General features: G+C 26.9%; 3 protein-coding genes across 7 annotated transcripts in view; 2 read left to right on the forward strand and 1 right to left on the reverse strand.

Moving 5' to 3' along the window:
- Window positions 1–12967, forward strand: part of LOC107448375 (Hermansky-Pudlak syndrome 1 protein) — a 28438-nt gene extending 15471 nt beyond the window's left edge. The window contains exons 13-17 of one of the 2 annotated variants that reach the window (XM_043045215.2): window positions 1476–1602; window positions 4169–4285; window positions 6010–6089; window positions 7465–7638; window positions 12393–12967. In XM_043045215.2, the coding sequence (XP_042901149.1) occupies window positions 1476–1602; window positions 4169–4285; window positions 6010–6089; window positions 7465–7638; window positions 12393–12429 (535 nt within the window). In that variant the 3' untranslated portion in view covers window positions 12430–12967. Of the gene's footprint in view, window positions 1–1475; window positions 1603–4168; window positions 4286–6009; window positions 6090–7464; window positions 7887–12392 lie in introns of those variants that run through there. The other variant, XM_071177242.1, reaches the window with a different exon arrangement.
- LOC107448308 (Actin binding protein 1) lies at window positions 9400–27081 on the reverse strand. Its single transcript, XM_043045216.2, has 12 exons — window positions 26426–27081; window positions 26218–26273; window positions 22438–22550; window positions 21524–21598; window positions 20526–20663; window positions 20221–20298; window positions 19021–19107; window positions 18363–18488; window positions 16380–16460; window positions 14969–15308; window positions 14058–14216; window positions 9400–12633 (listed from the first exon to the last, which is right to left on the reverse strand). Exons 1-12 carry the CDS (start codon window positions 26506–26508, stop codon window positions 12491–12493), a joined length of 1479 nt encoding a protein of 492 aa, XP_042901150.1. The 5' UTR covers window positions 26509–27081; the 3' UTR covers window positions 9400–12490.
- LOC107448369 (Rho-related BTB domain containing) overlaps window positions 27040–27163 on the forward strand; it is a 98844-nt gene continuing 98720 nt past the window's right edge. For all 4 annotated transcript variants that reach the window (XM_043045206.2, XM_071177236.1, XM_071177237.1 and 1 more), the window contains exon 1: window positions 27040–27151. The gene's annotated coding sequence lies outside the window, so the exon portion shown is untranslated. The remainder of the gene's footprint in view (window positions 27152–27163) is intronic.

Here is a 27163-nt window from a genome sequence, read left to right on the forward strand (position 1 = left end):
GACTAGAAAAATCCACCCTCATGCTTGCTCCACTTACCAACCCGTGTGGTTGTTTCTCAATCATCTTTATTTTTATTCATTTAAAAATGTTTTATTTATTCATTATAATATTATGTAAGAACATTTTGTTGATAGATGTTAATCCTGGAAAAATGAAGGATGTCCTGAATTTGAAAAATAATCAACTGTAATTTAAAAAAAAAAATACTCAAACTTAAGAATACAGAATGTGGGCCACAATATGAAGCAGTAAATGAAAAGTTATTTTACTTTTGAACAATATAAATGATAATCTTATATTATATAACTGTTCTAATTCGAGGCTGTTTTATTCCATTTGAGTTTTTCATGTTTTTAAAAATTTCGATATTAACATTAAGATTTATATTTGGCAACATTTTAAACTCTCAATTTTATTATTATTTTTTTTATTTATTCAGTGTTTTTGTTACTTTTGAGCCAATTTATAAAATAAGGATCTCAAGAGAGATGATTTTTTTCTACAAGAATAATTAGTCACTCATCAAAACTGAAAAAAATTGTGGGTTAAAAATTTTAAATTGCTATAATTTTCATTGCAGGGTGATCCGTTTGTTTTTCCCTCTGTATATTCAATATATATTTGTTTTATTATAAACATTCAGAAATTTTTATTAAAACTTACACTTCTAAGTATAAACCATAAAATGTAATATAATGGAGAACATAGACAAACAAGTAGAAGTTATTGAGATATAATTATTTGAAATATACAAATACTTAACTTTGGCTCTTTAAAAACTTGAAACTTTTGGCATATTTAAAAGCGAGACGTCTTTTAGATTCTCTTCTATTAGAAGATTCAAATGATACATCAACGATAGAATCTATGAATATGCCGCATTTTACTTTTCTCTTTACAAAAACTGACCTTGGTATTATCAAATCTTAATTCACTTTTTTTTCATTTTTTGATAAATAAATATTTGTTGCCATCTTTGCAAATTAAATTTTGATACTTCAGAGTGGCCACAACTGGAAAAATTCGGGAATTTTTATGACTCTAGAAAAATCAGGGAAATGTCAAAGAAATTAACTAAAATTTCCTAAAATCCTGGGAAAATTAATCAATTGGAGTTTTAGGTTTCTAAAAGTTCAATATTTAAAAAGAAAAATTTGTCTTTTTAGACAAAACTGTTTTTATTTTCAACTTTAATAGCAAATACGTTAGTGTTTTGTTACATATTTTATGCATAAGATATGACATAATATATAATACGACATAACTGAACAATTAATAACTAAATTTGTGCCAGTGATTACAAAATCAGCGAAATTAGACGATATCAGGGAATTTGTTTGTGTTTACCCTGTAGCTTTCACTTTTGATCAAGATCCTCAAATGTATGCATTAATGTAAGTGATTAGAGAACACTCTGCAGTTGATTTGAATATGAATTTCTAATGAGTTGTATTGAATTCCTTAATTGTGTCAAATATATTACAGACTATCCTGGTCTTATTCATTTTATTTACATAGACAGAAACTGTGATTGCATGATTGCTCCCATTATTACTTTGAAGAAAACTCATCTGAATGGTACACCCTCACTCAAGTTAAAAGTAATTCACTACCATAAATAGTAATTTGTAGTAACTAAATTTTTATTGTATACAAAAAAGTGTTTTCAATTACCACACATCTCTAATTATGGGTGAATATAGTTAAATTCTTAATATATTAAGTTTAGTCTAGAAAACTTCATGAATTATAATAATCCTATAGTTAAAGTTATATTAGTTTATCTGTTATTACCATTGATAACTTATTGATTGACTATTGAAGAAAAGTATCGAACAAATTATTTTGTCATCATATATACATATTCAGTTTAGTCTAGCAAATTTCATGAATTATAATAATCTTATAGTTAAAGTTATATTAGTTTATCTGTTATTAGCATTGATAACTTATTGATTAACTATTAAAGAAAAGTATCAAACAAATTATTTTGTCATCTAACACTTTTTCTTTTTTATTCAGTTTTTAATTATACATTAAAATGCAAATAAACTCGAATAATGAATGAAAATGTTTTTTTTATTTTTTTTTATTATACATTTAATTGTTCCCAAACACAATGCTAAATGGAACTGTTAAATAAAATTTTTTGTTTGCTTCATAAATTTAAATTTTAATTATTTTAATTACATTAAAATGCAAATAAACTCGAATAATGAATGAAAATGTTTTTTTATTATATATTTAATTGTTCCCAAACACAATGCTAAATAGAACTGTTAAATAAAATTTTTTGTTTGCTTTATAAATTTAAATTTTAATTATTTTAAAATTAACATTCAATATCGAGTTGCTTTTTCATCGTTATTGTCAAACTGTTATAACTGGTATTTTCCTTCTGGGCTCGGGTATAGTATCATTTTACTATTTAAATAACGCATTCTATTTTATTTAACTTGTTTTAGATTATGAATCTAAACTATACATCTATTCAAAATAATGTATTCAATAATCTATTCAATCAAGGGCGCCGGCAGCGGGGTGCACTTGCACCGCCCTGACTTTTTTTTTATACAATTAAAGAGATACAGAAAAGCAATTTTGTTATAAAATATTTTTATTCAAAAACAAATAATTAAGTAATTATTGATACATAACAATTAAAAAATTGTTTAATCAAACAAGAATTGTAATCTTCTTGTTTGCTGTCCAAATCTGTTTATAACTTTTTCAATGAATTCTGAGTCATCTTTGATTCTTTTCTTATGCACACTGAGCATGTAAAAACTTGGCAGATATCTAAGCTATATTTTTAAATTTCATTTAATAAAATATAAATAATATTATATTTTCTATTACTTATTTAGTTTAATAAAGGTGTATAACACAAACTGACTTCTCATAACTAAAACTTCATCAGGACAATAAATACCAATGTAAAGCGTGCGCAAACACATTAGTATACGAAACTACTGTTTGTCGTTATTTGTGTTTCAAAGTCAGTAGCTATGCTTGCGTCATCAATTCAGTTTCTCGTGAATTTGCAAGTACAAGAAATTCATATTTTTTTTTTAATCATCTTGTTAACAATGAAGAAATGTATCTCAAAAAAAAATTTAACAGATGAAAGTATATGCTATAACAAAACAAAATGTAATAACAGAAAATTTAAATTTTTTTTTTTTTGGGGGGGGGGCATGTTATTCANATAATTTTTTTTTTTTTGGGGGGGGGGGTAGTTTGTTAGAGGGTTGCGCACCCCCTTTTATATTATTCTGCGGGCTCCCTTGTATTCAATATAAACTATTAAAATGATATCAATTATTTAAGTTTTGTTTTTTATAAAACTCTTGAAATACATCTGAAATGTAAATAAAGGAATATTTATACAGTACAGAACCCGTTATCCGGAAATCAGAAAACCGGAGCAAAATTCGATAAATTTTCTCGCCATTTTAAAAAAATTTTTTTTTTTCCTCGTAAGATTTTACGATTTTTCTTTCTTTTTTTAAAGATGTTTACCTTACCATCATTTTGGAAATAATCATTAGTGTATTACTTCATCGTTTTTTCTTATTTTTAAGATTATTTCCAATTTTTTTTTTTTTAAAGTTAGGTTTAACAATAAAAAAAACGGCTTTTTGTAGCGATTCAGAAAACCGGAAAAATCAGTTATCCGGAATAGCGATGGTCCCGACTGTTTCGGATAATCGGTTCCCTACTGTATTTTCAGATTAAGAATGATGGGGAATTATTATCTGATATAAATAGAATTGGGTGAAGCATAAGAAAAATAAAAAAAACGTTGGAAGTCCCTATTTTAAAACATATTAAGATATAAACAAGTATGATAAGCACTACTTAAACAATGACAATTTAAATGACAAAATCTAACATTTGACTGAAACTGATTCCATAGTAAAAATTTAATCATCTGACAAAATTTTTCCTTATTGCCCAAAGTATGATATGTGATGTAATTTTTGTAAGTTAAAAAATTTATATATTTATGAATTGAAAAGTTTTTTGTTGTTTTTAGTAACATAAGTACTTAACAACTTGTGCATGAAATACTGTTTTTGAATAGTCTTTCCTATTTTGAATTTTAATATCAAAAATGATCATTTAGTAATATGAATTACTTAAAATAAACCAAATACGTTTTAGATATGGAAGATGGTGTCTACTGGGCGAAAGTACATAGATGGTGCTGAGAATTTTTGTTGTCTTTGGAAAGATGGAGATCTGAACTTTTTCTACCATGTTTGGTTTGAAGACTCAACGGTATCCAAATATTTCTTTTCATGCTTTAAATTATGGGTGCTAAACATTTTACGGTCAGGGGCCTCACAATAAATTTAGGAAAACTTATTGGCCATACCTAATAACAATATATAGCAACTAGATTCATTAGCAGTAAGAAAATAATAGTTGATTTCACTACTGGTTACCAAATTTTATGATTTCTAATATGTTGGTATTTTGTTAAAAATTAAAGTAGCATATCTGTATCAACAACAAAATACAGAAGATCTATATAATGTAATTCTATGAACTGCGATTATCCATTAACCACCTTTGTGGGTGTAAACAATGAATAAACATTTTCTATTTTATGATTATACTGAAATTCTACTGTGTAAAAGAAGAAGGAAAAACTGACAATGAAAAAAGGAAGTTTGCCATTTCACTCATAAACTCTGGAGACCCTAGCTTTAAATAATGATAGAATTTCTGAGAAAATGTAGCATAAAAAAAGTAAACTCGTGTATTATTATTTTTTTTTTAAATTTTACATGTAAATATTTTTTTCAAATTGAATTAACTAAACTGAATTAGCTTTTTTTAAAATTATTGTATAGTAAATTAATAAATGTTTATTTATAGCACTTTTTTGCATATTGTACGGTATTTCTAGTGTATTTTTTCACATATTGCTCATAAAACAAAATCCAGTAGATTCAAATATTAAGATAATTATATGCCATAAAACTTTCATACTTGAATTGAATTTCTTACCTTTCTTATGGTTTTTTACTGTAATTAAAAACTCTGATAAATGAGGGTAAATCCAATAATATTTTTACATAGAATAAGATAGTTTAAGGCTGCTGCTCCTTATTTTTTTCATCTACAGAACTTTAAACAATCTAACTTTTTTAGTAGAATCCCGATTGTTAAAAAAAGTAAATTAGCAGGTGTGAATACGATGGAAAAAAAACTTCAAATTCATTTAGATACAATGTGAAAGAAATTTTTTTCATCGTTTTATCAATGGAGCAGTTTTAAATTTAAGTTTTATGTTAGGCAGTTGAATTTGCTAGTCTGCTGCAACCTTTAATCAGTTTTTGGCGTTTGTATAAATCAGATTGAATAAATTAACTGAATTATTGGTTTTGTAAAAGAACTGTTATAAAATGTGAGAAAAGTTACAAGAGAAAAATAATTTTTAATTAGGTTATTTTATTTTGAACGTGAGATACTGATATAATCATTTGTTAATGCAATATATTGTCATTGGAAAAAAATGTAAACATATATTTTAAAATTTGCTGTTTTTTTATTGTCCTTTTACCTAAATCATTTCAGAAATAATCGATCAGTTAAATACAAACCTATCACAGATTTCAATAATCATTTTTGGTTAACCAAAAAAAAGGTCCTAACTCAGGGAATCCAAAGATTCTGTGGAACACCTTTTGAGAACCAGTGATTTAGGGGGACACAAAATATCACCATCAGTGGACACGTTGGTTGAAGATAGTTTTTCATAATATAACTGAATAAATTATTGATAAATTAAAATGCTACATATGTTACAGTTTAATTAATTATTACATAAATTTTTTATGATTGTTCTTAAAGGATTATTTTTATTAACTTATTAATGAACATCTTATTTTTATACTAGTATTGATTATAACTATTTAATTTTAGAAGAATAAGTATGTTTTACTTGTTTTAAACTTGAGTTTCATCCTGTTTGTTTTCATTCACTCCTTTTTTAGGGTAGAGTGATTAAACCAACCGTTCAACCATCTGTAAAAAAACTTCCAAAAAAGGGAATAATGTGTGGCAACTATTATAAGTGAGTCTTTATGAAATATTACCTTAAAATAATAATTATGTCTATAGTATTTGACTTTATACTTTCGATTGTTGACTTATAATAAGAAAAATACTAAAAAAAACAATCGTTTTACAGAGGGTGGAAGTTACAAGAAATAATTACAATTACTTCAAAGTAATAGTAAAAAAAATACTTTCACAAAAGAATTAAAATATTTTTCTAAAAGATGCTCTGTTGACTTAAAATAGTTTTTGAAAACAATTAATCATAGTCACTGTCATAAATCAATGTTTATACATTTCTCCTATAAATGAAGTAATGTAAATACTACTCATAACCAAATATTTGAGTTCCTGCCTTTGCCTAACTATAATTCAATTTCTTTATAAGAGGAAGATTCTTTGCTTGTATAATTATAAAAACTAACATTATTCTATAATTTTACACTCACCATTAAAAGTCAAACACTATAAATTGTTTTATATAAATGTTGCTGTTGTAAAATCTTCATAATAAACATTTTGCTTGATTTGGTGTTGAATTTTCTTGAATCTAAATGTATGCAAAACTACTCATCAATGTATAAAAAATATTTAAACTTTTTTTTTATAAGAAACTATTACACAAATTAACTTAAAGTTTAATTTTCTCCTCAAGTTCTACCATTTTACTATATTTTTATTTAATTTGTTAGGAGAAATCTTGAAAACAAAATTTTGAACACTCCCTGACAAGTTACAGCACTCAAATCTTACAGATCTGTACCTGATTAAAATGCAAGTTTCAATTGTTTCCTAATCACAACAAGCAGCATTTATTGCCAAATAGAATTATCTTCATTAAAACTTCTAACTAACTGGAGAGCACATATCTCATTTGGAATTCTATTCATAATGGTTTAGACATAGTTGTTTCGATTATTCCCTCAATGCTACAAGCAGAATTAATTGATATTTTGTATATTAAGGGAATTTACTGTCAGTTCAATTATGGTAAACTAGATGGAGCTGTAATATTTTAAATAGAGCTAAGTTTCTGATACCAATACAAGTAACAATTATTTCCCAAATTGTGTAAGCAAAACATATGAAAAAAAAAACAACAAAACAAACACAATAAAAATAAAATAAATTTTTTTAAGTACCTACCTTTTTCAAGTAAACTCAGCAACTTAGGAATTTTGCTCAATATCTTTTAAGCATGATGGGCCTTTTGAATTAGGCCTCGAAAATAAAATTTTACCCTTTTAAGCTACTTTTAAATTTTTTATTTTATTCTTTTATTAACATTAACTTCTACTCTTAATTGATTTACATTTTTAACATACATATAATTTTTTTGAGAATCTTTGATGTTTTAGCTTTGTACCTAAAATCTCATTTTATTTCTACAGGAAGCTCATAAAAGAATGTTTTCCTGGAGCTGCTCATAACCATATTCATTGCTACGAATTCTTCAGTGCTCATTTGAGCTCCACCGATACAGATGTCATTATTGAACACAGCAAAAAGCTTTGCGCACAACTATGGAATTTCACAGGAGCTTATAGAACTTCTTTAGATTTACTGTAAAAATTATCAGATTCTTTCACTTTTATTAGTTCATATGGGCTATTACTTACCTGTTGCCATATTTTTGTAACATAATTGTAAATTTTTAATTTTGTTAAGACTTTTAACGTTTTTTAATATTGTATTATACCAGTGTTTTTTCTGTTTTTTAAAAGAGAATAATATTTTTTATGCAGGTTTTATATTTTTACTTAAGTAACTTGTTTTTGATATATACAAAGTTATTAAATGTTACTAATATATAGTTTAGTTCTTATTCAGTCCCATATTTCACTTAATATACATTTGTTTAGTTTTTAAATATTCTTATACTTTTTTACTATAGATACATTTTTTAAAACATTTTTACCCATATTGATTTACTGTGTTTCATATTTATTATTTAGTTTACTACAGAATGAAGCTATCTATTTTTAATTATCCCGCCACATTAATAATTGAATGATATTCCATACAATTTCGTTATTATTAATTAAATCAATTGCTACTTTAAATCCATTCCTATTAAGAAACAGATGACATAGAAATGGATTTAGCAAGCAGCAGACCTGACAATCACATTTTGTTTTTTTTAAAAAAAAAAAAAAATCAAAACACTGTCTTAAAGTGTTTATAAATGCCACTTTAGGCAACCAGCTTAGTTGCCATCACTAACTTGAAAATTCTATCCCCCCACTTTAGATGGCTTGTTCTGGTTGTGGTGGTAATAATTCATAAAAAAAAACTTCAAGTTGACCTTTACAGGAACTAGAATATTGAGCAAACCTCCTTGAATTTTTAAAAGTTTAAGGACGTAAGTCTGAGATTTAACTTAGTGAAGCCATAACAATGCCTGAATTCTAAGAAAAGTTAAAAAAAAAAAAATGCAGGACACTTGCGATATCTGATTTAAGTGAATAAAAAAATGGATTTGTTGTATTCTTTAAAAAAGTCATGATAAAAAGTACATAAATCTCCTAATGCAAAAATAGAGAAAATATATAAAGCTTAAATTTGAATGAAACAAAATCAGCTAATGAAATGATCATTTGATCTTCCAAATTTGACTTCAAAAATATCAAAAGTAAATGTATTATTCTAACTGAATCTCGTATGTTCTGTCACTTGTTTAAAAAATATCTTCTCTACAAAAAGAAAAGAACCCAAAGAAAATATAAACAAGAGTTGAGTATCATTATTTAGAAACCTGCAACACTTTTAGATTAGCTTTTCAATGATAAGCATCCTACCTTTGCGAGTGGACTTTTCTTTTGCAGAAGAGATATAGATAAGCAAAGCATGCCTATGTTTTTCTTAAACCAGGCACAAAATACAATATTATATATATATTAAAGTTTAGACTATGGAAACAATTTTTATTAGTTAAAGAATATCCTTTTTAGGCAGTTTAGACATTTTGTTGTTGTCTTTAAATGGCTACAAATTTCACACTTAGAATAGATTAAGAAAATTGTTAGTGAAGGAAATATTAGGCTTGCCTTAAAAATAATTTTTTTTTTTAAAAAAAGACAATCGTCTTTTACTTGTTTTGACATTGTGTTCTCTTACAATTGTTTTATTTATTAAACATCATGATTTTAATTTTGAGTTTTTCTATAAATAAATCCATGAGATAAGAGCCACTATATATGCTTATGATAGAAAATTTAAAACATATATGTTAAAAAATTTTTTTTTCTTTAATAGGGACAGCAGAATTTGAAAACACATTGGGCAATAAGAATGTTTCATGAGAAGAAATATTAACACACAAAGACTAACATAACAATATTTAATTCAATACAAAATATTACAATTTTTAAAATACTAAAATCAGCACAATTCTTAAAAATGTCTAAAAAAAGAGACATGTATAAAACACCAAAAACATACAAAGATTTGCAATATTTTGAAACAAATATACATTTTTAACCGAATAATTTTTTTTAAAAAGAAAGTTATAACATAAGTTTGATAGATTATTTTTCTTTTTGATGAAGTTATGCTGATACCGCTTGCACAATTTTAATTAGCACTTTTATATTGCACATTGGACAAAGTATATTTAAGTTTGAAAAATAGCAAAATGTCCTAATTTTAATATTTAAAAAAAGAATTTAATTTTTTTTATTCTTATAAAGAAATTGTATTAATTAATTGGAATTAATTGATTATGATTGAAACAAATAAGGTTGCTCCAGATGAAAAGGATATTTAAGTACACTTTTTTTGCTGAAAAAAAACGTAATTTTCTTTTAAAATAATAATAAATATATAAATTATAAGATTATTCATCAAATGAAAAGCATTCATAAAAAACAATTCCCGTCTTCATAACATAGAAATGAACTGGTAAAAATGATTTCTGAAAAATTTTAAAATTTGTAAAACTGAAGATGAAGGAAAGTGGGAAATATAATTATAAAAAGATAAAAGTTTAATAATTGATACTAAGCATAATCATGAAGTTAATTTATCCACAATTCAATAAGGATGCAAATTAGAAAATAAAAAGTCTATGGTAAATTATTTTTGTTAAAATATATTTTGCAAAAAGGGAGGAATGTTTTTTTTTCTTCTAAGTATCTATTTAAGTGCAACTATTCAATTGAAAACAAATTGCTATAATAATAATGAAGTAGTCTAATTCAATGAAAAAAAATCAAAATCCCAGGTCAAAAATTGTTAAACAAAACCAACTTGTAAATAAAATCACACGAAATTTGAGCGTTGAACTAAATGCAATGTATAAAAAAATAATTCACAAAACGACTTTTCGTAAAAAAATGAATTCACAAATTTGTGACTTTGAGAAAAAAATAAATAATAACACCTTTATATAATTGTAATGTAGCACTATTAATTAAATAAAATACATGTATTTCATGAAATCGAAAAGCAACTTATGTAATTTAAAACATAATTACAAAATATTAAAAATATATATCTTTAAATAAATAGTATGGGTTAGAATCAAAACATGGAAGAACCCTAACAATTTTGATTTTTAGCAAACATCTAACTTAATTGTGACCAATAATTTCTTTTCTCCACAGAATGAATGATAAAAATAAACTTTTTTTGTAATCATTCAAATTTTAAAGATAATTTTTTTAAAATTATATTATTGGTAATCATATGAATTATTTATCATAATCTTTTTATAGCTCATATTTATATGATACCAAATATTTTTAATTAATATATTTCAAAAAATGTTTAAAACTGAAAAAAAAAGACATAAATAAATTCACGATAAAAGCAAATCCTAAAATAAGTACCAAGATTAAACAAAATACCTGTTTGTAGAACCCTGCCTTCAAAGAAAGTATAATTCAATTTTAAGTTACAGAGAAATCTCTAGAAACTTTTATATAATAATTTAAAACAATACATACAAGCTACAGAAAATCATACCTGAATGAAAAACCTTAGTTTAGCAAAAATAAATCTTAATTTTAAATGCTAAGAAAAGTCACTGATTAATTCAACTTTAAATGCTAAGATTCGCTCATTTCATAACTCAACTTCACTATTATAATCACACCTTTAAATGCTCAGATTTATTCATTCAGTAAATCGTAACCACAAATAAAATTTTTTATTCTGACTTTTATAAATTTAGGATGCATAATTAAACTTATATTTAATATTTCTTTGCTTACAAGATTCACTCATTCAATAATTCAACTTCATTCATTTCCTCAGTAATTCACCTTAAAATGCAAGATTCACTCGCTTGTTCTCACCTTTAAATGCTTGGATTCATTCATACAGAAATTAACTTCAAAATACAGGTTGTTTAAAAGTAAACTGCAAATATTCAGTTCGCAACTCTGGTTCTACTGAAGATAAACATGACACCAAATTAGAATCAAAAACACAGAAATGGCATAAATATTCCAATTTATCAGCATATTTTGAGTTTACATGATAATGAAAACATTGCTCCAAAAATATCAAATTCAGTAAAAATGCTGAAAAATCATGTGTCTGTAAAAGGTTTCAATAAAAGATGCCAGTAAATGCAGTTGAGATTTTAATCAGAAAAATATAGTTTGGAGTTTTCATTTAGATGGTGCTGTACTGTTAAAGAGTACATGCAAATGTGTAGCTTAAGTAATGTGCTTTAAAAACTAAATTGGCCAGCAGGGTTACCGGATCTGAAACCCTAGTGACATCTGGATGTGAGGTTTTATGCTTATCGAGAATAAAAGAAATGTAACTAAGAAAATGTTTAAATGCAACTTAAAAGGTCTTGAAAGTCAGCATCATTCTCCATACCCTGCTAATTCCTACAATGTGGGAATGTTGATAATTCAGTGGGGTTATTTTAGCATATTTTTGTATAATAAAGTATGCACATAAAGCACACAAGTAAATAAAATATTCTGTTAATTTTTGATTTCTAATTTGTTATTTTTCTTTTTATTTGATAACAGTGGAAACTGGTGGTAAAATTTTGTATAACTTTTTACAACCACTTATTAGACCACTCGATTTACATATTATATATTAAAAACTTTAATTTGAATCCATCTAGTATAACTGGAGCTAGTAGTTCATGAGCATTGTCAGTTTAATTTTAACCATCCTGTATTTCTTCATTCAGGTTTCTATAAATTTAAGGTGGATCTTTTAGTTTTCATGTAATAACTCTTAGATATTTAATACTTTTTTTCATAAATATATATCTAGTAGGATTTTAGCAAAATGTTATAAGTATTATATCAATCCAAACAACAATGCATAATACAATTTATATTTATAGGAATGGTCTGCTAAAGAGAGAAGGTGAAAAAAAATGACTATTTTGATAATTATCCTTTCATCACAGATAGTAAATGAGGGCATAATAAAAAAAAGATCTTATGAGTCCAACAATTCTACATAATTTGCAGGAAAGAGACCATAAGAACCATCAGGAGCCATACCCTGCCACCAACCTTCATCAATTTGTTCTATCTGGGTGATTATGTCATCAGGGTCAAATGAAATTTCAGTCTCATCAGCTGAAATAAAGAATAATAATTATGAGCTGATGCCTACTAATTTTATACTTCAAAAAGTTCTATTTCATCAATGAGCACTTTTATATTATTAACTGCAGATAGAGAAAGCAATTTTTTTTATGCTTCACTATCTTTCTTGCACGCTCGGATTATACCATTTACTTATTTTTATATTTGTGATAAATATTAAAGCTGTAATCCTTAAATATCTAAGGATTAGTTTAGATGTATATGTGCTACTTAGTTCTTTAAAACATAGTTTCTATGTTTTTAAAAATTCATGGCCTGGCATTAATCTACAATATCAATAAAATGATAAGTTTGTGTATGTCAATCTGTGTATTTCTCTCTCCAAAACCGTTTGAATAGAGCCTTGAAAATAAGACAGCGGACGCAAAGGGGAAATTTTAGCTTATGATCCTAAAAATCAGTCAAAATTTTCAATTACCTCTGTCGGGAAGGATGCTCTAAAAACTTATTCTCATAAGTTTATCATAATGGCATATAATTTTTTAAAATTATTTAAAGGATAACCTCTGTGATGTTTCTAATTGTTTTATTTGTTATGACAGGAAATTTGAATATATATATGGATGGTATGTGAGGGTGACGCTACTAAATTAGTATTCTTAAAACTATTTGAAGCCAAATTTCTATTTTGTTTATAGTAGTTACATTTTTAAAATGTGCTATAAGCTTAAATAATGTGAAAGCAATCATAATTTAAATAAAAAAGCTAAGTTTTGTACTAAAAAACATATTCATCACGAAGATTGTTTGATGGTGGAAAATTTAGGCTATTATAAGCGGATTGTGACAATCCATATAGTTAATTTTTTTGTAGGTGAATTAAACTTTTAAGAACATGCTTTATAAATTTACTAATTGAAAGTTATAAGGAAGAGTAATATAAAATGGATAATTATAAAAAAATTTTGGTAAATGCTTTTTAGATTTGCGAATGATCGACTAGTGTTGATTTAACTTTTTTACCCATTATGAAGAACATGCATTCAGCTAGCAGATTATAAAAACAAATTTCTTATGTTATTCACTATGTGATTATATATACATGGGTTAAGAAAATTCACACATATACAGATCTAGATGTTAAAAAAAGAAAATACACTAAAAAAAGAAGTGACAATTTATATTACTGTTTAAGTTTACTTTCCATTTAACAACCCATGCCAAGATTAGTTTTTCTTATTAATTAATAGTCAAGAATCTCTGCCTCAAAATCAATTTTTACAAAAAAAAAAAAAAAAAAAAAAAATTAAAATTTATCTGTACTTTAAAAAATTAATAATAAATTTTATTGTTGGAACAGGTTTTAATGAAACAAAAAAAAGGTAACTTAACAAAAGAGTCAATTAAAACAAAGTTAGACTTTTTGAGCTTCTCTAAAAGTGAATATGACATACCAGCTTGGTAATCATAGAGGGCACGTGCCCTCAATCCATCTGAAAAAGTGCTGGATGAAATAACCTGAGTGTTATCCACTGTTTGACGTAATATGCCATGCTCTGCCATCATTTCTACCAATGGATCTCGAACATTAGGCGGAGCTTCTAGAGTTGGTTCTGAAATTATACAAATAAACATAAAATGCTTAAATATGAACTGGAATAAAAAGCAGTGACAGAAAATTAGAACATTTTCTAAAAGTATACAGTCTTTTAAAATCATTTTACTGCCTTTTTTCATTGCAATTATTTTACAACATTGAAATTAAATTTAAAAAGAGGAAGAAAAAAAAAAAACATGTTGATAGCTTAATAAATTTTTGTCTTTCTTATTTTCATTTATTTAGGTCTACAAAAGACTTTCCTATGTCAAATTATAGGGCGTTAATTAAAGTTTTTTGTTTTAAACCCTTATTTTCTTTACGCATTACATTTCTTATTTTACTTTCAAGGGAAAAACCTGGTCAGTTACAAATTTAATGGTGCATAATATAAGAAAGAAATAAAACTAATAAATAAAAAATAGAATAGAGTTGTGTATTTAAAATAGTAATTTTGTTTATTTAAATGGTAAATTTGGTTTTACACATAATTAATATAATAATTTTTATTGACGCTTGTATTGACGACATAGTGTAAGTTTATTCAACAATCTGGTTTTCATGATGCTAACAGATGTTGCATTTTTGCACCAAGAAAATTACCCTGATTAAGATGAAAACCGTTTGCAAAAAATCATGTACCATTAATAACATTTTGAAATGAATGGAGGTAACCTCTAAGAAGGACCAACCTCCATTAATGACCATTTTACTGTAGAACAGAGAGTGGTCGCTTTACTGTAAATATGATTGAAATATAAGCCTTACCATCCCAGTTTTGCTCTTCTTCTTCTGCATTCAACTCCATTTCTGAATCTTGGCGTGGAGGCAAACCTTCTTTCAGTAAATTTCTAGTATAGTTGAAATCTTGAGGAGGAGATACTGCAGAGGATACTTCTGCAGCAGGCACAGGCTTTGCTTCTTCTTGTGTGGGACTAAGGTTTGCGCTGTTCGGTTGACTTTCGTACCTCGCTTGGTTTTGCTCAAACTCCTGAAGAACTTTAGGCTGTCTGGAGGCATTTACACTACTCATTTGACCTGCACACGTATTCTGCTCAAAAATAGCTCTGGCATTGATTGTCCTCTGGGATATCAAGGACTGCGCTTCCTGCAAAGCACAAATGAATAAATCAAACAAATTCAAAAGCTGTAATTTTGTGAGATAAATCTTTGAAGCCATAAAGATAAGAGAACATGGAGAATTAGAAACAATTCAGACATTATTTAGACACTGATATTGTCACCGCCATAAATATAAGGAGATTGAAATTATCGGGATACTGGTAGTGGAGGAAGAATGGAAATTGAACTGCGAAGTGGGCCTCTGATTAAAAACATGGTGGCCCTATTTTAGCCCTATATAACGACTAAATAGTTGCAATTTCACGATATAAGTTAAATTTATTTAACAGGCAAGAAAAATGAATGTTACTATAAAACGAACCATAAAATATTGTATATGTAACAATTGCATTTAAAAAAGATTATCTTTCCTTGTTAAATTAATCTTATTCAAGGTATTCTGGGTAAGAGCAAGCAAATATTGTATATGTAACAATTGCATTTAAAAAAGATTATCTTTCCTTGTTAAATTAATCTTATTCAAGGTATTCTGGGTAAGAGCAAGCAAATGATTTAGAATGCCAGTTTAGGTTATTATATACATTACTGGGGATGTTAAAAGTCAAAATTCATAAAAAGCACTGTTTCCTTCAAAAGAAGATTAATTCAGTTTCTTATATAAGACAGAATTCAAACATTTAGTTGTTAGAAGAATTTACAAAGCAACTAAATTTTCTTTAGTAATGGAAGGAATGAAAAATTGCTTGTTTTTTAAGAGCAATAATATTTAATAGAATTCTGAGCCTTTTCAAATATGCTAGAATTAAAGCCTATGCTGCTGAAAACTTTCAAGGGAGCAATCAAATATTTTTTTTTTATTTTACATAAGAGTCAAGTCAATAAGAAAAACCATAAAATAAGTATAGTTAAGCAAAATGCATGTAATAAATTAGTACATTTCATTTTATCACAGGAAAGTATATATAGTTTTTGTGTAGGAAAAAAAATAAAAACAGACATAGTAATTTTTAGTACAGATTGGAAAATTAGCTATTGAATAAGATATATATGCTTTGTTAAAAAAAATAATAAACAATATATTTCAGACAAATCTTACATGACTTCTTTCTCTTCTCAAACTTTCACTTTTTGTTCTCCTTTTTTTCTCATCTTCAGCTTCATCCTCTAATTGTTTTTCCTAAAATTGAAAAAAAATTATTAATTTCATGATAAATTATTTTTTTTAAACACATAGTATAGATTTATACTCTTTTAATTAGATATCAAAAATTATAAGAGGTAACTATAAAATAAGACACAAAAATTAAAAACAAAATGATTGAAGGATATAAAATTAAAAGAAAAAAAACATGGCTGGCTACAGGGTTTTCAATCATAATCTATTCAAATTTAAGGCCTGTTTTGGAACTTTTCAAGGCTATTTCTCAATTCTTTAAAGCCTTTAAGTTTTGTGTTATCTATAATCTAGTGAAATTATAACTATATCTCTTATATTAAGAAAGACCTTTCCCAAAGAAAAAAAAGCATTTGAATTTTTGAAAACAAATTAAATAATATTTAAATTTTTATTAAAAATATACTTTTAGATTAATTTAGTACAAGTTTTCTATTTTTTTAGAACAAAAATTCAACAATAAACCTATCCAATTACAAAAAATTAAAAACTGAAACAGTAACATAACACCAAGACATGAAACAAACTATTAAAAATTTAGGTTTATTTATAGAACTTTTTTCTGTTTGTAACAATTTCAAAATATTAAGGGAGAATGGGGTAGAACTGGGTAGTGAGGTGAGGTAGGGTACCTCAATTATGTCGAAATTAGTTTTGTTTTCTAGCAGGCAAACCCTGAATTATACTTCACAATAAGGAGATACCATATTGACGGGTTATTTTGAGTAATACTTGATGTCTTTGTAGATAAGTTTGTTTTACTCTGCTAACTCTCTATTGTTCTTTTGTTTTTAAATTAGCCTTATTTATTGGTTATAACAGTTATAAAAATTATCTTTACTCTAGATTACTATATGTTCACTAAAGATTTATACGCTTACAAACAATAAGGATTTAGTTTAATAGTAGCACTGTTCTGTTTTGATAACCTCAGCTCTTGGGGTGCTACCAAGTTTTGCCCTCAGTGAACATCCAAAGCTGAACAAAGGTTTTACGGGGTCTAGTACAAAATTTATTGCAGGCCCCTTCTTCAAAGCTCAAAAAACCTTATTTTCATATTTTTCAGAATTTTTGAATACTCTTTATACAAAATAGTAGTTTGTTTGATATGAAGAAATTCTCTATAATTTTTTTTTAAATGAATATTTCGATTAAATTTGACTGTTTGTTGGTTGAACAGTTTGAATCAAACAGTCCTTTAAATTTTAGCTGCTGGGTTTTACCCCACTTTCCCCTTTTTACAAAAAGCTTATTTCTAGATTGATAAATTTAAATGCAAAACCAAATTTACAAGACAAAAAAATTAATAATAAACACTGTTTCATTTTATATTACCTTATTTATGTTAAATTAACGATTTTTAATGTAAAATTCAAACGTTTCTTTATACTTTGCTTCCTTTAAAATAAAAACTAAACAATGTATTAAAAATATTTTAAGTTTTCAATTAAAGATTAAGATAAAACTAGAGTACAATTAGAGAACAAGTAGAGAACAATTTTACAACTCTTAAATAAAAAACTTATAATTGCTATACTTTCCAAACTAGGGCACAATTTTTTTAGTTTGAAAATTTAGCAGATATTTTTCATAACCCTGGGAAAATTTTGCGAACAGGTCTTTATTAACAGAAATTTAATTAAAAATAATGATTTTTTTTTTAAGAATTACAACTAATATAAAATGCAATTAGTTATAAAATGCATTAATACAATAAAAAAGAAGAACAATTATAATATGCAAATTAAGTCTTCGGAATTAAAATTAGTGCCTTGTGAAGATTTCAGGAGATAAATAAAGCTTCTTTAGATGTTTATTAGAGCATATTTAATTTTAAGGACATTTTTAAGGCAGTGGGAACTTGAGGTTAAGAAAGAGCTCTTTATTTATGCTTATTATACATACCCATTGCTTTTTTTCTTGGGCTGTATTTCTTGCAGAATTGTTTGCATTCCTTTCAGCTTCACGCAGCTTATTTATTGATCTAGACCGTTCTGCAGACCATTCCTCCCGAGCAGTGCAATCTTTGATCTGAAAAAGGAATTTTATAAATCAGACAGTTTTTAGAATGGTCTTCAAAAGTATAAATAATTTTTTTTAAATAAAAAAGAAAATGTTAGAATTTTATTAATAACTTTTAACCATGATTTAGTAAATAATTATTTCAATATAAAAATTAAACTGAAACTAATCTAGTTATGAAAAAAAATTATTGAAGTTTTATTTCTACTTCAATATATTTTGGGATTATTAAAGAATATTTTCACTTCTTGAAAATTGGTCATGCAGTTTTAAAGTCACTATGGTCAATTCAGTTTTAAAGTTAGATAAAAATGATAAGAGAATTGACTTTTATTTCTATGTTTGGTTCGAAGAAACAGCTTTTATTAAATTTCAGAGAAAAGAAAACCATTATCATTACAGCAATTAAAATATTGCAATTATTTTTCTTAAAACACTGCTATTTTTAAACACATACTAGTTGCAATGTACTTTATTTTATAATATAAATAATTTCAATAAAACATTTTAATACAGAAGATAGAGTGGAATATCAAGTTACCTCTCGTTCTTTTCTTTCTTCATCTAACCGTTTTCTTTCCTCCTCTGCCTTTTTTCTTTCATCAACTATTCGTTTCTTCTCTTCTTCCTGAGAGGGTAATAAACAACAATGTAAGTAAAAAAAAAAAATTCTCCTGTGAAATAAGTAGGCGGTTCTATAAGCATTTGAAATAGTATGCAAATATATTAAAAACAGCCAACATATTTTTGCTAAAAATAACAATTTGAACAGAAAATAATTTGAGTGTACACATCATTGCTCTTGAATACAGGACAGTGAATTGCCCAAAAGGGCAAGTATTATAAACTAAATTAACCTACTGGAGGAGTTAGTGTACAAAATACATGTCTGTAAGAGGCTTTTACATGCCCAAGCATTGCTGATTTTAAAGACGTGTAATGTACTGCAGAAGTTTCTAAATTTTTAGCTTTATGCAATAGTTTTAGTTCTATTTAAAAGTCAAATAAATGTAAGTTCAAATCAATTTGTTTTCATTAAAACGCCCTCTGCAATATGATAAAAAACGCATACATTTGAATACGTGGCTGTAAAAAAGCCTAATTGCCTGGTAATAGTGTCACGAAATTGAACAATAAGATTTTGATATTGAATGTTCTTTAAATATTATTTTAGAAAGTTGCAAAATTGAAAATTTTTTTAAAATCAAATACAGTAGTTCCTAACCAGGAGAATTTCATACTTTCAAGGGAGAACTGATTTCAGGTCTAATTACAGTTGACTTTTTTGTATCTTCAAAAAATACAATTAGGGCATGTTTCCCTGAACTCTTTACAGAAAAGTTAAATTTAATTAGAAATTAGAGCAATTAAATTTAGTTTGATTTTTGGAAAAGACTTAAAGTAAAAAATTATCTTTAATCACAAGAAAGAAAATATTATATTTGCAGACTAATACATAATTATAAAATAACAAGAGTAATTCTTTGTGATAATACTAAAATTCACTAAAAACGTTTAAAACCACAAATAGAGATTGGTCTCTGTTACTATTTGTACTTTATTTTCCTAATGCAGGTGTACAATTGTGACACCAAAATGTGTATATGTTTTAGTATAATTTACTTTGTTTTTAATAAATTTCATCATATAATTAGTTTTTTGAAGAAATTGTAAAAGACATGAAAATATATTAGCGAGAAAACATTGTAAAACAATAATGACAAGTCAGAAGACATTGTACCTGTTCCTTAATCCAAAATTTTTCTCTTTCAACTGGATTTATCTCAAGTGTTGGCTTAATCCTTTTATAAACACTTCCCTGAGAAGAAAAAACAAACATAATTTTATAAATGTTAACATATAATTATTGGATGCTAGAAACAACATTAAATATCAGCAAGACAAAAAAGTTTTTAAATTCTTGCGAATAAGAAGATCATAAAGCATTCAATTTTTTACTTTTTAAAACAGTGTTTGCAGCTTCCTTGAGTTTTTTAAAGAACTAAATTTACAGATAAAAAAAAGCATACATGTGGCCATACTCACTACTGGTGTTGTGTTTTCTACAGGTTCAGATCTATCCTTGAAATTAAATGTAGATGCAGAAGCCTTGGATACTTTTTCTAATACCAGAGAAGGTTCCACGTCATCTTCCATCCTTGCATTTATGGTAACATGTGCTCCCTTTAAACAGAGAGTTATAAAAATTAAATAACTTGAAATTATGATAGAACTTAAGGCTATTCTCGAAAGCTTTTTTGTGACATGAAATAATGTCTTTCAGCAAATAATATACTTCAGTTTCATAGCTGTTGCAAGTTCTTAACAGTTGTTTCTAAATGTCTAGTTTACTTTTGGAACACACACACTAAGCTGAAAATAAAAGTAGAACAAAATTTCACAGCTTTTCCAAGAATGGAAACCATGTGACTTTGAATATGTAAACGTTTACTGAATCACAGCACTATTTAGAACTAAAAAATAGAAAAATTTATTCATTCATTTCAACGGAGATGAAAAAAAATATTAAGTTTGGGATTTTTTAAAAATGATTTTAATAATCATCTGTTGCAATTAAAATAATTTTCATTGGTTGTTGTTGTAGTTCATTTACGTCGCACTAGAGCTGCACAATGGGCTATTGGTGACATTCTGGGAAACATCCGTGAGGATGATCCGAAGACATGCCATCACAATTTCGATCCTCTGCAGAGGGGATGGCACCCCCGCTTCGGTAGCCTGACGCCCTGCACGCGAAGTCAAGCACTTCACGGTAGAACAGTTTAACGAGGACCAATACCGCACACCCTCGGTCCCTACGAAGACTGATCTAAGAGGTCACCCACCTGCACACTGACCGCAGCCAGTGATGCTTGACTTGTGATCTGCTGGGAACTGTGTCTTAACGATTAGTTCACTGCAGGACAATTTTTATTGGTAAAAGAGCTTCCAAAAACAAAATTAAATTAGATAACTGGAATACATAGGTCAGTGACACAAATGACAGAATTAGTTGTATTGTGCTAAATATATAATTTCCATACCTTAAAAAAGTTTGAAACATCTACAACATGATTAGCACAAGTTCCTTTTCGAGTCAATGGAGCTCCTTCTCCTTGCTAGAGAGAATGTAAAATATAAACATAAGATTGAATAAAAATACATGTTAAAGGGCAATTCTACTCTTCACAAATATTGTATTTGCAGACTTAAAGTTATAACCCAGTTGACGAAAATTCTAACAGATCTAATAATTTTTGGAAAAATAAGTTTTGGTGTTACTTACACTAATTCCAATTTTCAGAAACTTAATTTTATAAAAATTAAAAACTGGTTGTGATGGATCTAACATAGTGTTTTATATCTGTAGTATTCTTTTTAATTCTTAAAAGGCCTTTAAATGAATGAAAGGTACTAAAAATTGGAGTAAATGCATATGGCACCAAGACATTGTTTTCTCAAAAATTATTAGAACTGCTCCCTATTTTTCAATGGAGTTAAATGCTTTTAAAGTCTGCAGATACGACATTCCTACATTCCTAAATGGTGGAATTGCTCTAAAGTAGCATGCAAAGATTTTTTCAAATATCAAGCAATCAAATAATGATCAACACAGTAAATTAATTTTATCATTTAATTATGAAAGTATCAAAATGAGGTCACGTGAAAATTATAACACTACTATAAAATATACACAAGCTAGCTTAAAATTAATTTTCTATTTTTTTTTACAAAATTAAAAACAAAGAAAAATATACAAAAAATGTTTCTTAATTCTTCTTATTGTTGTATTAAATATTCAGTACCCGAATCCTTTTCTTAAAAATAATTTACACTGTTAATACACATTAAAAAAAATTCTTAAAATATAAATGATTTTTTTTTATACTGTAAAATATATTTTTATGTATTAAATAAAACATTAGAAGCATGAATGTATTTTAAAATCATAACATACCCAGTTGATAAATACATATTTCGGAAGTCCACTGTTAGGACAAATAACTCTACAGAATGCATACATAATTTTTCCACTGTTCAATTCATCCACAAGCTCTTCGAGTCCTCCATCTGGAAAAATTGAAAAATGTGCATATATTTTTTTTTTAAACTGAAACCAAGCTTTTATAAATTTAAAAACAAGTTTTTCTAAACCTACACAACAAAGTACAATAATTTTAAGAAACATCAAAAGCAATTTTTAAACAATGTTAAGGAGTAAAACAAAATTTTGCAGAAGTAGGAAAAATTTATGCCTCTAGTGTTTAAAAGTTGGGTCCTATAGATCAGAAAAATAAAAGGAGTTTTTAGTATCATAAATATTATTTAGACAAATATTTATAANTTTGTGAAAATTTAGACACAATTTGTGAAAAATTAAAAATTATATTAAAAAATCAACACAAAAGCATGGTAAATATATAGATTTATCGTTTCTTAAGGGATACAAAAATAAAATTTTAAGAAAAAGTATTTTGTGAAACTACCGTTTTTCTTAAAGTTGAATTTGTGAAACTACCACTTTACCTAAAATTGAATTTGTGAAGGTACCGCTAAACGGTAGTTAATTCGACCCGGACAGACCCCTGATCATAAATATTATTTAGACAAATATTTATAATTTGTCAGGGTGCAAAATATGAATGAATATTGTGACAATTATTTAATTTACAATCTATCAAATTTTTCACTGTGATCTGAGTCAAATATTAGTGGTCGCGGCCAATGCGGATCTCTATTCATTTTAAACAATAATTGGGAAGATTATAGATAATATTTAGTCAAGGTTTTTCCTTTCTTCTTCCTTTTCAGTTGCAACAATTGCATGACCTGAGTATCAGGTTCATGTAAACTAAGCAGACTTGAAGCTAATCTTGCCATTCAGAGTTTGATTAACTTGACATTCCCTTCAGGCTAGAACATCTGTTTTCATTTCTGGGGATGCTGTAGTGCAGTGTTTCCCAAAGTGTGGTATGTGTATCATCAGGGGTATAGGAACAGTTTAGCGGGGTACACGCTCTTATGCGAAATATCTTACAACAAACGAAAATTTCAAAAAATTTAATTTAAAAACAAAGCTAGCCATGGAAATTAATGATTACGTATTTTTCTATTCGCTATTTTTTGCAGAGTTAACAGTTAATAATTAGTGGTGTCAACAGCCAGTTGTAAATTTAAACTTTTATGCAATTTTTTTTATCACAGTAACTGTTATCACAGCAAAAACAATATCATCCTTCTCACTGATGCAAATAAACTTATTAACAAAACTTTGTACTAAAAAGATATTTTACTATACATTTGCATACATAAACATATTTTTTAAAAAAATACATTCATTTTTTTTATAAGTGGTACACAGCTTTAAGAAAAATTTAAAACAGGTACACAAAAGTCATAAGTTTGGAAAACACTGCTGTAGTGGAATAACTACAATATGTTTCTAAGCATTTCTCATAGTGGGGATTTACAAATTAATTGAATCTAGGGAACAGAATATAAAACAAATAATAGCTGCGTCAAAATTGAAAAAATTAAATGAACTAAATTTTTTTTCAATAAACATTAATTCCAGAAGAAGGCCCAAAAATGGGGCAGTAAATATGTAAACAGATTTTGCTAACATGACTTAAAAGTATGCTTGCCGCTTTGTAACTTAATACTAGTCTTGACTTTACCATTAGCAGTTTTAATGTTAAAGAAATCTGACAATTGAACATGAGGATAATTTGAGCATAATTGTGGGTTACACACTAAATGTAGAGATGTAACAAACAAGTTTTGCTTTTGAGGATCTGTTTTGTTATTTAACAAAATATCAAATGTGCAGAATACAGCTAAATATCAAACTTGAAATAAAATTTTTTTTCTTTTTATAAACACAAGATTTGGCTACCAAATTGTAGAAAATATAATTTCGTTCTAAAAGAAAGTGGAAATATTTTGAACAGTTCATTTAGTGTTCTTAGAATATGAAATATTATAAATCGATAACATTAAATGTTCTCTTTCTTATGAATCATGTTCTGAATTATTAAAATAGATGCCTAAATTTTCAAAGTTGATAAAATAAGTTGACAATTATAAAAATTTATTAAAATGCTTAACATTATGTAACAACTAAATTTGATCCTCAATTTTTAAATTAAGCTCTTGCACTATTTCATGTGTATATTTCACAAAGTAATTTCCCCTCATGATCAAAATAACAGAAAAAGGTTCTTTGGGATTATCCAGTCGACCTATCAATGCTCGCGAAAATGTGCAAATCTTTTGGCACTATGAAAAGCAATGTCCAAAATAAAAATTCTAAACAAATAAAATTTATCAAATAATAATAAAATACTAATAACAAAAATGTAAGTGTAAAAATACATAATAAAAAGAATCAAAACAAAGTAAAAACCTCTATTTTTATTACATACACATTGAATTATTTTTAAATCTAACCATTATTATAAATCATTCCAGTAACCAAAAAATTCTAACAATTGCCTAGCGCTCTCTTTGGTGTGAGGCAAATCTCAAATTGGAATCATTTTGCAGAGGTGTAGAAAAAAAACCAGTATATTTCAACACGCTAAAGAAAACTAACTCGCATAGTCAAGGATTACACAGTAAATATGATAAAATTAGGGGTTATTGGAACAGAAGCTACCTTTGGCAATATTGGGTTTGACCAAAAGTGTCGAGAGGATAATCCCAAAGTACATAGAAAAATTTGGAGCTTTTTAAACAAATAATTAAAGGAAAATCTTATTGTATTAATTTTCTTCAATAAAAAAGTAAACTAAAAATAAAAGATTAATTAACGATCGATTTAAAACCTTTTTTAAAACTTTAAACAGACAAATATGAGAAAACAGGGGGGTATTTCTGTATCCTGATCTGTCGTGCCAACTACGATCGTAAAGGTGCCAAATAGATTTTTTTAAAAAACATGTAGATGCATGGTGGTTGTTATGAAGTACACCTTTCGAGTTGGTCCCTTTCTGCAACGTTTTTTTTTTAAAGTTTCAAATGGGCCACTGCCCGGAAGTTGACAAGACATGGCGATTATTCTGCCACAGATCATGATACGGAAATCTCCCCAGAAAATAAGCATTTAAAGGTACCTTTTTAAATAAAAAGGTATTTATTTAAAAACCTAATGGTAAAATTTAAGATCACTGAAAAATTCATTAATGTACCCTCGTTCAAATAAAAGATGTTAATATCTCGGGGTCCAAATATCATGCGAATTTTAACTATTTAACTAGAAAGCATAAAAATCTTACTAAAATGAAGTGAACAATTAAATTTAAACTATAATCAGCAACAAAATAAATCAGAAGTGAACTTTTAATTAGAACAGATGGTTAAAAAAACAACCTTTTACTAAAAAAAAAAAGCTGTGTTCTTAAGGGATGGTGGCTTATTGTTATTACAAGGGCAAGGAGGGCATATTTATTGGGAGCAATGGTCAGGCGGGTTGGGCCTCCCTTCTAAAAATGCTTAGAGAGAACACTGTAAACATATATTTGTTATTTTAATATCTAAATATAAACTGCTTCAGTTGGTTTACTAAAATGTTTGTACTTATCATAAACAACATGTTATCTACAAAACTAATGTTCCTATTTATGCATATTATTTATAACCAGAATTTAAAACAGTTATAAATAATTATTCGTATGTTTGATAAGGATAAGAAATGAAATTAAAATTGTTTCTTAATCAAATGAATGAGTCATCTTACCTCCTTTGCCAACCACATACAAATCATTTGATTGCTTCTCATAACCAAACAAAGCCCTGTAAATAATGAATAAAAACATTCTAAATCAAGTTAAGAATAGTTTTTTATAGAGGAAATTATAGCTTTAATTAAAAAAAACTTTAAAAGAAGTAGACAAAACGCATAACTGGAATGTTTTGTTTACATAATACAAAGAGCTTTAGCTTACCAATCCGTCTCAGATTTATCATCCACAACATCTTTCATAGCATCAAGTAAAGCATTTTTATGTTTTGTTAAATTAACAGACATAATGAAGGCTAAAATTTAGGTTGATAAACACAGGAAATCAAAATCTCCACACTGACGTCAATCTGTTTCTGTAACTTTGCTTATCATGTCCTGATGTGAAATATAAATTTAGTTTATATTTCTAGAAGTATATGAGAATATAAATATTGTTATTAAAAACAATTTAACTTTTCCTTTGCTTGTTTACTACAACTATAACACCAAAATTCCGGCACTCCTGTGATCGCAGAATGTGGCAATGGAAATTTGAAATCACCTTTACATATAATCATTTATCGCTCTCTTGGCTACTTTCATTTACAATTTCAAATTTTTTAAACTCATTCAAATACTAATAGAGATAATGATTCGTTTAAAGAGTTTGAATAAGCAAGCAATATATATATTTTTAATAGCAAAGAAAAACAATAAAAAATTTCAGGAATCAAATTTTAAAATAATTGCTAACGGGATTTAATATTTATGTTAATGCTCCAAAAAAAGATGCCAAATAGCAACAACATCTATAAGTAAAATGGCAACCCTTTCGTTCGAGAGTGAAGATCTGCTCAGATTCAATCCTATTAACAACCTCTATCAAATGCGTTCCGCAGTACAGTTATGTAAATATTATTGAACTTGAAAATCGTTTTCAATTTTATTAGTGAGTAATCAT

This window comes from Parasteatoda tepidariorum, chromosome 2 (genome assembly GCF_043381705.1).
Source record: "Parasteatoda tepidariorum isolate YZ-2023 chromosome 2, CAS_Ptep_4.0, whole genome shotgun sequence".
NCBI classification, from domain to species: domain Eukaryota; kingdom Metazoa; phylum Arthropoda; class Arachnida; order Araneae; family Theridiidae; genus Parasteatoda; species Parasteatoda tepidariorum.

What these genes read in the sequence shown, in the direction of transcription:
- LOC107448308 (XM_043045216.2), bottom strand. Translation starts at nt 26,508, where the DNA reads ATGTCTGTTAATTTAACAAAACATAAAAATGCTTTACTTGATGCTATG. An exon ending in TGAGAAGAGAAAGAAGTCAT is followed by an intron (nt 15,309 to 16,379) that starts GTAAGATTTGTC and finishes TGTGCTTTGCAG; the next exon opens with GAAGCGCAGTCCTTGATATC. An exon ending in CCTCTATGATTACCAAGCTG is followed by an intron (nt 12,634 to 14,057) that starts GTATGTCATATT and finishes TCTTTATTTCAG; the next exon opens with CTGATGAGACTGAAATTTCA.